The sequence below is a fragment of the Cololabis saira genome, chromosome 24 (genome assembly GCF_033807715.1).
Source record: "Cololabis saira isolate AMF1-May2022 chromosome 24, fColSai1.1, whole genome shotgun sequence".
Classification (NCBI taxonomy): domain Eukaryota; kingdom Metazoa; phylum Chordata; class Actinopteri; order Beloniformes; family Belonidae; genus Cololabis; species Cololabis saira.
The window spans coordinates 19,831,126-19,844,305 of NC_084610.1; the positions used below are offsets into that span (position 1 = coordinate 19,831,126).

Consider the following 13,180-nt stretch of genomic DNA (forward strand, 5'->3'; position numbering starts at 1 on the left):
AGGCCTTTCTGTGTGGAGTTTGCATGTTCTCCCCATGTTCCCATGGGTAGCTAATGTGAGCTACTCTCACAAAAACATGCACACAGTCCTGGTTTATACACTGCCCCCTCTGGCCAACCGGGGCGCCAGATGGGGTGGGGAGGATCTGGCTGGAATAACGTGATCCTTCCACGCACTACGTCCGGCCAGAGAAGCCCCACCCTGTCTGGTGAAAAGAAGCAGCCGGTTCACTCCTCTGCTTAAGGAGGAGACCTGAGCCCAGTGTGGGCTCTGCCAGGGTTGGTAGAGGATGGCAATGCCCAGGACTGACGTAGGTAGCAGCACTGAGTGATAAAATGGGGAAGAAATCGGGATAAAAATATTGAAAAAAAAAGAAATTATGGGTGGATGACATCACATGTGTAAATTATGTAAATGATCACAAATGAAAACCCTGTAAATATTTAAGCTTTAACAACGATGTCAAGATTAATTAAACATAATCAAACACATTATTTCATGTAATTATTCAAGTAGACTCAGTTTACCTGAGCTGTGAGATATACGGAAGACACTGTAGAAAACTCCTCACTTCCCCATCTTCATGTGAGCAGCCTGTCAGCTCCACTGGTTTCTTCTCTGATTGGAGTTTCAACACTTCCAGGAGGATGGAGGTCTTTCTCTTTGAGAGGTTTATGATCCAGACTGCAGGAGCTGACTGAAAAACTGACTGGAATGATGGAAGAACTCTGAATCCTGTTTGAGTTTCACAGTCCTTCATGTGGGTGTACAGATCCAGCAGGACATCATACTGATCCTCGTTTCCTTCACTAAAAGGGAATGTTTCATATCTGCACACTGATGATAACTGCTGCAGGATCTTCTCTCCTGTCTGCTGTTCTCTCTCTGCTGCTGCACAGAACAGATTCCCCAAAAACCTGATTTCTTCATGAAGATTTGACTGGTCAGGATACAAACTGTAACAAGAAGTAAACATTTAGTGCTGATTTGACCCCAGATGCATAAATAAAACCAAGACTACTGGACTCCATCTTAACATGTGATTAAAAAAAAAAAAGGTTTCCCAATCAAGTATCAAAATGAAATAAAAATATTCTTAAACACTGCTTTTAAATTGTGCAGTGTTTAAACAGAAATTTTTGAAGAGTCTAGTAAAATATAAAAACACCACGATGTTGTCCCTAATTTGTAATCTAAAATGATCCCACACCTTCCACATCTTCTGTCGCTTCTTATTACTTTCGCTTTGCTGCATTTGCTCATTGTTTGCATAGCTGTTTTCGGTCTCAACATCTGTACAACAAAACTGTTCACACACGTTACGGAAAGCTCGCCGCCATCTTCCGTTTTATACAGGACACATACCTGTAAGCACGTTGTCACACTAAGAAGAATCCTTGCGAAACGTGAGCTTTAAATGTATCTTTTAATTAAACAAGGCTTTGAGGAAGAGGAAATTCCTCCATCATTTTTGTCATCGTGTTAATCAAAGTACTGGAGGAATCGTTGCAGACCTGATGGACTATAACCTGGTGCAGGATGCTGCAGCAGAACTGAGGTCTCACACCAAAGTGAACTGAACTGATGAGTCTAAACTGGATGGAGAAGTGACCGGAAATGTGCACGATTGTGTCTGTGAGAGTCCTGTGATGGATTTAGGTCAGTCAGAGTGTTAACCCCCTCTTCCAACTGCACCATCTGCAGACTTTTACAAGATAAAACAACATAGAAAAGTGCACATTTATAGATGTTGACCTTAGGTGGATAAAGTGATGTAACACTGATCACAAATGAAAATCCTGCATATATTTAACTTTTTACAACACTGTCAATATTTATGGTGCTATTTCAACGACATTTTTTCATGTCATTATTCAAGTAGAATCAGTTTACCTGAGCTGTGAGATATACGGAAGACACTGTAGAAAACTCCTGACTTCACCGTCTTCATGTGAGCAGCCTCTCAGCTCCACTGGTTTCTTCTCTGATTGGAGTTTCAACACTTCCAGGAGGATGGAGGTCTTTCTCTCTGAGAGGTTTATGACCCAGACTGCAGGAGCTGACTGGAAAACTGTCCGTAATGATGGAAGAACTCTGAATCCTGTTTTAGTTTCATAGTCCTTCATGTGGGTGTAGAGATCCAGCGGCAAATCACAGTCAAGCATGTCATAACCACCAGCCTTGTATCCTGTACTAAAAATGAATGATCTATATCTGCACACTGATGATAACTGCTGCAGGATCTTCTCTCCTGTCTGCTGTTCTCTCTCTGCTGCTGCACAGAACAGATTCCCCAAAAACCTGATTCCTCCATGAAGATCTGAGCTCCAAGGATCCAAACTGGAACAAGAAGGAAACATTTAGTGCTGATTTGACCTCAGATGCATCAATACAACCAACACTACTGATGGACTCTTTACATGTGATAAAAAATTAAATAAAATTGTTTTCCACTTATTTTTCCCAAGTATCAAAATTAAAAATATATATACTTAAAGGGGACCTATTATGAAAAACATGTTTTTTCTTGTTTTAACATATATAAAGTGGTCTCCCCTCACCCTGCCAGCACAGAGAAGATGAAAAGCAACCGAATTCTGCAGGGTCTGTTCCCCCCCGCCCGGCTGAGCCTTCCAGTGTCATGTGACTTCTACGAGCCGTTCAGATTCTGCGCCTATGGTGACGTCACCATAGGCGCAATTTCCATAGGTCGGCCTCCGCTGCTGAAACCACGCCCACAACCAACTACACCGGCTGGAGCTTCAGCCATTGTTTAGAAGCGGTGGCTGTTTCCACAGCGAGGGGACAGTAAAAATTAGGTTTTGTATCAACACTTACCCTCATAAAAGGATCAGTGCCCACAGTACGGACCCGGCAACTTCACACGAGTCAGCGGTAAGTGACGTTATTTGTTTATCTTATTTATATATTCTCTACAAGTATGATCTTTGTATGGGCTAAGTATTTAGCTCAGCTCTGTTTGATGTGACGATAGTTCTGGAAAAGAAACTATCATTCGGTCTGTTAGTCTGATACTTATATGACCTGCGGCGGCGTTCGCCATCCAGAAGGTCAAACAAGTGATGCTTGGACATTTGGGGAAGTGGCCATGCAACAGCACAAGTGTCTTTTTGATAACCTAAGAATGTATCTTCTACATTTATCTTAAATATTTAAGTTTATTACCAACCAAAAATCTTGAAACTGTCACTCATCGGCCAGTTCTACCTCCGGAGGAGAGCGTGGCAAGAAAGGTTTAAAAACAACTGAATTAAAATTTGGTAATCAAATATAAAATAAAAAAACATTTAATTTACCTGAGCTCTGAGATCAAAGGAAGACATTGTAGGAGGTTCCTCATGTCCACGTCTTCTTGTGTCCAGCCTGTCAGCATCACTTGTTTCTTCTCTGGTTGGAGTTTCAGAACTTCCAGGAGGATGGAGGTCTTTCTCTTTGAGAGGTTTATGCTCCAGACTGCAGGACCTGACTGTAAAACTGGAAGTAGTGATGGAGGAACACTAGAGGATGTTGTAGTCATGTACTCGTAGAGATCCAGCAGGAAATCACAGCGCTTTTCTTGAAGAAGGCCCTCTCTGTATCTGCACACTGATGATAACTGCTGCAGGATCTTCTCTCCTGTCTGCTGTTCTCTCTCTGCTGCTGCACAGAACAAATTCCCCAAAATCCTGATTTCCTCCAAAGGTTTGGAGGACTGAAGCAAAACACTGAAACAGAAAAGAGCAGAAACTGCATAAACGTTACAGTCAATCAGCCCTACTTGTCCACTGAAAAGAACATTTCAAAGACAGGCTGGAAAACATTTCATTCTACACACATTTGTGTTTGAATGTAAATCTGTGTATCATTCGTTCTTTCCATTCGGAGTTATCGTTTTACAGACTGCCTTCAAGTTTTGTTTTGTGTATTTCCCCGGCGTAGAAATTAAGTACATATAAATATCAGGAAACTCGATTCGTGGCCAAATATTAACTTCCACGTTCTTCGGATCACAGTCAAGTCCAACTGCCTTTAATTTAAGCCGATAATCGGCTGTTATCCCGTCTTCTCCACTAGTGCAGCCACTTTTGCTGATGTTTTGCCACTCAGTGCCAGTAAGGGGGCTGGTCCAGTGGGGAAGTGACGTCAATGCAGACCCTCTATAACGGGAATTAAAGTGAGGACGAGGAGACGGGAGAAGAAGTGGAGATACAAACCCTAAATTCCATCGATGGTGATGGGGAACGTGAACTCACTGACTAACAAGGCCGACGAACTGGCTGCTCTGGTAAGAAACCAGAAGTTGTTCAGGGAATGTAGTCTGTTATGCTTCACGGAGACGTGGCTAACTGGCTGCGTCCCGACTGCTAACGTTGAGCTGACTGGCTTCAGTGTGGCTCGTTTGGACAGAGACACTAAACTTTCTGGCATGAAGAAAGGAGGTTGACTGGTGCTGTACCAGAGATGGGGACTCGAGTTTGCGACTCGGATTCGAGTCGCACTTAAGTCGTAGGACAGAGACTTCAGACTTGACTTGGACTTGTGCTAAAAAGACTTCAGACTCGTTTTTTGGGACTCGTGAACAATCATTATTTTTTTTATTTTTTGGCCTATTAACATTGAGGAAACTTTTAAACGTCTGACGAGCTTAATGTCATTCCTTCCTTTTTGTCATGGTAACCATGGTAACCATATTACGCCTCGGGTGCGCACCTTACGCACTAGTACCTCAGATGACGGTAAAACTATGGCGACCGGCATACCTGCAGCTGCTGCTGTACCCTTTGTAATTACGTTTGGGTACAAAAAATTTTAAACAAGACAGCACCATCAACAAAAGAAGCGCTGAATGCAAGTTCTGCAGTGTCAAGATTAAGGATGCTGGTTCAACCACATCCAACTTCATCAGGCACCTGAAAACTCACCCGGATAGGTCAGTAACATTAGCGCACAGGACGGTTAGCATCGAGGATTTTTTTCTGCCTCGAGGAATTGTTTAATTTATCTATTTTTTTTTTTTTTTTTCGTTTAATTTCACCAGCTCAAAACAGGTATTACGCCCGGACTACATTTAATGCGACACAACGCGCTGCCGCCGCGCACGTAAAGTTAGAAGAAAGAGATGGCGGGTATGTTTGGTTTTAGTAACATGCTCAGGCAATGAGTCTGCAATGGCCCAGACGGGAGACACATGTGGCTCAGTGCTTAACTTTTATTTTTAATCCACCCTATATTCTTCTGGTTGTTCTCCGATATGTTCCCCTAAAGCCTGAATTATGGTGCCTGAATTATGGAGCCTACGCCGTAGCCTACGGCGTAGGCTCTGCGTCGTTGTAACGCGGAACCATAAATCAGCCTTCACCCGGTACATACATAGGTTCCTCGAAACATCTGTTCCCGCTACAGTTTTAACTAAAAGAAAATGTGCTCCAATACAGCAGGTCTCATAATTTTATTTTGAACACTGCCAAAACTCTAACTTAAAACGTAACTAGAACTTAAAATTTGCTTGACACAAATGAAATTTAAATTTTAACACGTGGGAAAAACACCTAATCTTTTAAGTGATGTGTGTTATCAGGTGTAATGGCATTTTTAGGTTAGAAATAAGAATATTTCTTGGTAAGATCCTTAGTTATTTGAGTGAAGGCAGTGAATTTGGTCAACTCGTGTAAGTTCAGGATTTTTAAATGCACAGCCATGAACCTACTGGATTAAATAATTTAGTCTTAGTGATGTCAATTAACATCTAACATCTTATGTATATTTATAATAGCTCTTTAACTTAACAAAAATGTTTTATCCGATTACTCGATTAATCGATGGAATTTTCAGTAGAATACTCGATTACTAAAATATTTGATAGCCCTACAATAGATTATCATTGTTAGAAACAACTAATCAGTACTGATACTGTTTGCTAATAGATAAAGAAGTGATGATAATAATACAGTAAATGCTTTGAATATCTCAGATATAGCTGTGCAGTATTCTTAGCAGACCGGATAGCATCAGATGATAGAATGCTCATTACAACCAGAAGAGACGTGAGTCTTATTTTTTAGATACTTCAGACTTGACTTGGACTCGTGACCAAAGACTTGAGACTTGACCAAGTCTCACCCCACAAAGACTTGAGACTTCACTTGGCCTCGTGACCAAAGATTTGAGACTTGACTTGGACTTGCAAAAAAAGACTTGTGAACATCTCTGTCCTGTACATACAACAGATGGTGCAATCCCAGACATGTTACAGTTAGGGAGACTGTATGCCGTAAGGCAGAGATCACTAACTGTCGGACCGCTGTCCGGGTCCGGACCCAGACGCCGTCCTCAGCGGACCCAGACCTGTAATCAATAAATTACCGAGGGATTCTACATTTTGACGGGGCACTTCTATTTTAACCAGCGCAGCTTTACTATTCTTTACGGCATTTGTTTAGCAGACCTTACAGACCAATTGCATATGAGTTAAGCCATCCCACATGATGCTGCTCAGCCAATCAGATCTGTGTAAGTAGCTTGACAGAGATGAGAGGCGCGTAACAGGTGGAAAGGTGGAGTGAGCCGGAGACAAGAAGAAAGACGGAGAGACGAGTAAGTGCGAGACAGGGAGACAAGTAATGGGGCTCTCTAAAGGCTGATTATGGTTCCGCGTTACACCAACGCAAAGCCTACGGCGTAGGATATGCGGCGACGCGCACCTTACGATGTCCGTTGCTGCGTACCCTACGCCATAGGCTCTGCATCGATTTAACGCGGGGCCATAATTCAGGCTTAAGAAGAGAAAAGTGGACAGTGAAAATAAAGCTTTCAACCCGGAATGGACAGATTCACCCTTGTTCAGTCTTCCCACTGGGACACAAAACCAATGTGTCTCATACGTTCAGAGACTGTGGCGCTCATTAAAAATGCTAATGTGAAACACCACTGAGACAAAAAGTTTTTCATCAAACATATTCACTCAAGTCTGAACTGAAGTCACAGAAAATAAGCTGACCATCTTAAAACATCCTGCCCATGTTTGGGTCCACATACAGCTGTGAGGCAGCTTTGTCCACAATGAACATCAGAATCAGAATCAGAATCAGCTTTATTGGCCAGGTTCGAACATTGTCCAACAAGGAATTTGATTCGGTTATTTCGCTCTTTGGTAGTAAAAAAAAAATAAACAATAAACAAATAAACAATAAACAAATGTGGTATTACTATATACATATAAACATTTTAACATTTTAAGGTGCAGCAGTTTGAGGTAGTGATAAAAGAAGGATAGTTCTGAATAAAAATAAGAATAAGTATAAGAATAAAGTATAAGTATAACCTATATACAATTTTAACAGACAAATTATACAAAAAATACAAAAAATTATACAAAAGGAAGTACAAAAGTGAGAGGTGCAGCAGAGTGAGGCAGACATGATTATTAAAGAGGGTGCTGGATGATTTTTATTGCACGTGTTTGGTTACTCTGAGACTTATTATTTGTGGGAGTTCATCAGAGCAACTGCTTGCGGGAAGAAACTGTCTTTGTGTCTGGAGGTTTTGGCGTACAGTGCTCTGTAGCGCCGTCCAGAGGGGAGGAGTTGGAACAGGCGGTGTCCCGGGTGTGAGGGGTCTGCAGAGATTCGACCTGCCCGTTTCCTGGTCCTGGACCGGTACAGGTCGTCGATAGATGGGAGGTTAGTCCCAACTATCCTCTCTGCAGTCCTGATGGTCCGTTGCAGTCTGTGCCTGTCCAGTTTGGTGGCCGATCCAAACCAGACAGTGATGGAAGAGCAGAGAACAGACTGGATTATTGCAGTGTAAAAAGTGATCAGCAGCTGCTGTGGCAGGTTGAACTTCCTGAGCTGCCGCAGGAAGTACAACCTCTGCTGCGCCTTCTTCCTGATGGAGTTGATGTGGGTGGACCACTTCAGGTCCCGGGAGATGGTGGACCCCAGGAACTTGAAGGAGTCTGTGGAGGAGACGGTGCTGTTGAGGATGGTGAGGGGGAGGAGTGGCAGTGGGTTTTTCCTGAAGTCCACTGTCAACTCCACAGTCTTGAGCGGGTTCAGTTCCAGGTGGTTCCGACCGCACCAGTGGACCAGCTGATCCACCTCCCGTCTGTACGCGGACTCGTCACCTTCCCGGATCAGGCCGATGAGGGTGGTGTCGTCCGCGTACTTCAGGAGCTTCACAGACGAGTCCCCTGAGGTGCAGTCGTTAGTATAGAGGGAGAAGAGCAGTGGTGAGAGGACGCACCCCTGGGGGGCGCCAGTGCTGATGGTACGGGTGCTGGATGTGATGCTCCCCAGCCTCACCTGCTGCCTCCTGTCACTCAGGAAGCTGGTAATCCACTGACAGGTGGGGGCAGGCACTGTGAGCTGGGTGAGCTTCTGGTGGAGGATTGCGGGAGCGATCGTGTTGAACGCAGAGCTGAAGTCCACAAACAGGATCCTTGCATAAGTCCCTGAGGTGTCGAGATGACGCAGGATGTAATGCAGTCCTATGTTGACTGCGTCATCCACCGACCTGTTTGCCCGGTAGGCAAACTGCAGGGGGTCGAGCAGGGAGCCTGTGGTGTCCTTCAGGTGGCTCAACACCAGCCGCTCAAAGGTCTTCATGACCACAGACGTCAGGGCGACGGGTCTGTAGTCATTTAGACCTGTGATGGTGGGTTTCTTGGGGACTGGGATGATGGTGGAGCGTTTAAAGCATGAGGGCACCTCACACAGCTCCAGGGACCGGTTAAAGATCCGTGTGAAGGTGGGAGCCAGCTGCTCGGCGCAGGCTCTCAGGCAGGAAGGGGACACGCCGTCCGGGCCTGGAGCCTTCCTGATCTTCTGCCTTTTGAACAGCCGGCACACGTCTTCCACTGAGATCTTCAGTGCAGGCAGGGTCTTGGGTGGGGGGAGGGGGGTAGACAGAGGTGGGGGGGGTTGGCTGAGGTGAGGTGTGAAAAGGTGGGCAGTGGGGGGGGAGGGGGGGGATGGTGGAGGTGGAGCCGCAGGGGGGGAGGAGGGGGATGGTGATGGTGGAGCCGCAGGGGGGGAGGGTGAGGGGGGGGGAGGTGGTGATGATGATGATGATGATGAAGGTGATGATGATGATGAAGATGATGAAGGTGATGATGATGGTGATGATGGTGATGAAGATGATGAAGGTGATGATGATGGTGATGATGATGATGGTGATGATGATGAGTCGAACCGGCAGTAAAAGCTGTTAAGCTGGTTGGCGAGTTTGTGGTTGCCTGCAGGGCGTGGAGCTGGTCTTTTGAACCCCGTGATGTTCTGCAGGCCTCTCCACACAGACGAGGGGTCAGGGTTGGCAGAGAGGCGATTCTGCAGCCGTTCGCCGTAGGATCGCTTCGCCTTCCTGATTTCTCTTGTCAGTGTGTTTTTGGCCTGCCTGAACAGGGCTCGGTCGCCGCTCCTGTAGGCCTTCTCCTTGTCTCTGCGTAGTTTTCTGAGGGTCGGAGTGAACCAGGATTTATTGTTATTGTATGTGCAGAACGTCTTGGTCTGCACACATATGTCCTCGCAGAAACTGATATAGGATGTAACAGTATCAGTCAGTTCGTGGAGATCTGAGGCAGCAGCTTCAAAGACACTCCAGTCGGTGATCTGAAAACAGTCCTGAAGCTCCAGCTTTGACTCCTCAGTCCACTTTTTAACAGTATTAACTACAGGCTTCGAGGTCTTTAATTTCTGCCTGTAGGTAGGGATGAGGTGGAGCAGACAATGGTCAGAGTGACCAAGAGCTGCGCGGGGAACAGAGCGGTATGCATTTTTTATGACGGTGTAACAATGGTCCAGAGTCCGCGTGTCCCTGGTGGGACACGTGACGTGTTGTCTGAATTTCGGGAGTTCGTGAGTGAGGTTTGCTTTGTTAAAGTCCCCCAAAACAATAAAAAATGAGTTCGGGAGTTTTTTCTCCAGGTCTGTTATCTGATCGGCGAGACACTGAGTGGCTTCAGCCACACACGCGTCGGGTGGAATGTAAACGCCGACCAGAACAAAGGATGAAAACTCCCGCGGTGAATAAAATGGTTTACAGTTCACAAAAAGTGTCTCTAAGTGAGGACTGCAAGAAACTTTTAGCACTGTGGCATCTGTGCACCAGCCTTCGTTTATATAGAGGCAGACCCCGCCGCCTTTTCGTTTCCCTGATGATTCCTTGCAGCGATCCGCTCGGATGAGCTGGAATCCCGGCAGCCGTACTGCGCTGTCCGGGACGAGATCACTGAGCCAGGTTTCCGTGAAGCAAAAGGCGGCAGATCTGCTAAAATCCCGGTTCCTTGTGATGAGCATAAGAAGCTCATCTATTTTGTTAGTAAGGGATCGGACGTTTCCCAGGTGAATGGAGGGGAGCGCGGTTCGGAATCCCCTCTCTCTCAGACGCACGAGGGCTCCGGCGCGCTTCCCCCGCTTGCGTCTCCTGTAGAGCCGGTAAACAGCGGCTGCTGCTCCGATCAGAATCTCCTTTAAGCTGTCCGGATCAGAGAAAATTGGGCAAGATGTGCCGGGAGAGGACTTCCTAATATTAAATAGCTCTTCTCTGCTGAAGGTGACCCGTGAGGGGCAGCAGAAAACAGGAAAAATAAACAAAAAGCAGAAGAAAAACAGAGAGCGAAAAACCGTGGCGGCCATAGGCGGCGCCATCTTGCATCGAAGGGAACATCGTTCCAGGCTCACCAATGAGCACCTTCTCAAGTGTATGAGAACCTGACACCATCCAGCTCAGATTTGAAGTCCTGACAGGAGAAGTTAGAGCTCAGTTCTCTCACTGAACAACAGAAAGTGGGGGCATAAGATTATAAGAGGAGAAGAAAGAAAAACTGCAAAACTGTTCAATTGTTAAAAGGAACCCTGGCTATTAAGACATGTAGGTCTTAAAAGATAAATGTTGGTATCAATTATAACAATGTGATATAAAAAACCTTTTTGATGTCTTCGTTTTTATAAAATTTGAAAATATAATTTAACTCGTAGGTCGCCATTGTTGTTTACATTCTGGGTAGTGACGTCAGACGGTGGCTCCTGCTAACCCCCATCCACTGTTTTGACGCCCAGAAACAGATGAAAACACAGCTAAACAGGTGACGGCGCACCAGAAACACAGATCAAAACACAGCTAAACATTAAGGTGACGGCGCACCTACAAAAAAGTAAAAAAAAAAAAAAAAAAAAGGGCCGCACCATACAGCATGAACTACAAAAACACCATAAAACTCATATAGACTAACCGACCACACGTTTCAACTAGCAGATAGCCGATGCTACAATAAAAACCCCAGCCAGATCTGGCGTCATTAAATTAAATAAAGATGTTCTTGCCTATTTGAAGCGAAGTCTGCACCTCCCTTTTGGTCAAAGTCCCGGGCCAGTCCCCTCAGCCTCTGGTCTGTCATCACCCAGCACCGAGGCCGGTTTTAGGGGGGGGCAGGGGTGGGCTATGCCCACCCAAACGTGCATCTTGCCCACCGGCGTCTCCATCCCGGCGGCGAGAGCGGAGAGCGGATGGCGGTGCGCTGCAGACTCTAAAGCCCCGGCTACGCCGTCTACGGCGTAGGCTACGCCGGAGCCTACGCCGTCTACGGCGTAGGCTACGCCGTCTACGCAGGAGCCTAATGCACTGGTAAGATGCGCACGACATTGATCATTTTTGCAGATCTCCCGTGCATCACAGAACTTTGATGCAGTTTGCCTGAACCGAGACGTCTTATGGGCTCCCTCGTCAGCCTCCACGGCCGGGAGAGAGCTGCTCATCTATGTTTTAGATACCTGTCCCAGTTAAACTAACGCGGCTTATCTTCCCAGAGCCACCGCTCTACCAGTTACTGGTAGTTAGTCTCTGACATGCCGAGGGTGTTCTCGGACGCCATTGTTATCTGTGTTTACATCTCGCCACGAGCCTCCCAGACGCAGCTTGTGACGTTATTCACTCTACAGTTCAAAACTCAATACACTGATGCTTTTTTTGCAATCTCTGGCAACTTCAACCTCATAACTCTGGATTCCACCCTGACAAATTCCTACCAATGTGTTGACTACCCAACTAAGAAAAACAAGACAATAAATCTAATCTTTCCCTGTGCACCGATGTTTTAACTTATCTTGATTCTTATCTTGGGGCCGTCCTTCTTGTTCTTTGTTCTTTTAGCCAGAGCACTGTTGTCACTTTATATTATCCTGTGTTGTTGAGTGTATGGTTTTAGATTGTATGAGGAGGCACTCACTTTGAACCAAATTTACCCAAGGGTACTATAAATAAATCTATCTATCTATCCATCTTCCCTCCCCTGACTGGGAAAGTCAGACCACAACCTCAATCGTCTTCAGGCAATATATAATTCAAAACAGAGGCTACTAGCTGCCACACTTATCTTCAGGAAGTGGCCACCAGAAGCATATGAGGCTTTGAGAGACTGTTTTAAGTGCACTGACTGGAGTGTGTACCAGAATGGAAAGGACTTAAAGGAGGTCACACAATGCACAACTGACCACCTAAACTTCATTGTTGTTCCTCCGAGAACTGTACACTTGGATAACCAGCAATGTCAAGACCCTTCTCTCTTTTTTAAGGGTTTTTGCAGCCTTAGCCCCCCTCTCTTTTGGCCGAGGATTTTTTAACTTATAGGGAAGGGTATTATATAAACAAGGCCTTCTTTGAAGTGAACTTAACTATAGAATATTTCTTTTCCTTTTGATTCTCCTGCTGTTTAAAGTTGTTTATTGGTTTTATATCACTTCTCCTGTGTTGAACATTTTGAAACATTGCACACTGACAAAATGTTTTTTTAATCATTACAAAAATTTGAATAAAGTTGATTATTATTGACACGTGTGTGGAAAGGGTGTGTAAAAGTGAACATACTGAGTTTTACTCACCTGAGTGAGCTGATGTTTGGCAGAGCCGGAAAGAGAGACTCACAGAGACACTGGCAGACTGTAGCTTCTTCTTCCCCGTAGAGGCAGACTTTTACCTTTGCAGGCATCTTATTTATGACTTCCACAGCTCTTCCAAACAGCCGTCTTTCACCGTGGACTGGAAGGTGCAGCTGGTTTCTGTCGAGGCTCAGTAAGCGGGCGGGGTCCATCTGCCTGTCGCTTTGGAGGAAAATCTTCCACAGCTGCTGTGACAGTGGTTCACACCTTACATTCAAAAAGGGGCACAGTTTTCTCATTAATATCCAATA

The 13,180-nt window shown here is 45.4% G+C and overlaps 1 protein-coding gene across 3 annotated transcripts in view; it reads right to left on the minus strand.

The window, feature by feature from the left end:
- LOC133425225 (uncharacterized) overlaps positions 1 to 13,180 on the minus strand; it is a 43,931-nt gene that overhangs the window by 23,737 nt on the left and 7,014 nt on the right. For all 3 annotated transcript variants that reach the window (XM_061715957.1, XM_061715958.1, XM_061715959.1), the window contains 4 exons: positions 12,873 to 13,136; positions 3,318 to 3,725; positions 1,894 to 2,340; positions 528 to 956 (listed from right to left, as the gene is read on the minus strand). In XM_061715957.1, the coding sequence (XP_061571941.1) occupies positions 528 to 956; positions 1,894 to 2,340; positions 3,318 to 3,725; positions 12,873 to 13,136 (1,548 nt within the window). The remainder of the gene's footprint in view (positions 1 to 527; positions 957 to 1,893; positions 2,341 to 3,317; positions 3,726 to 12,872; positions 13,137 to 13,180) is intronic.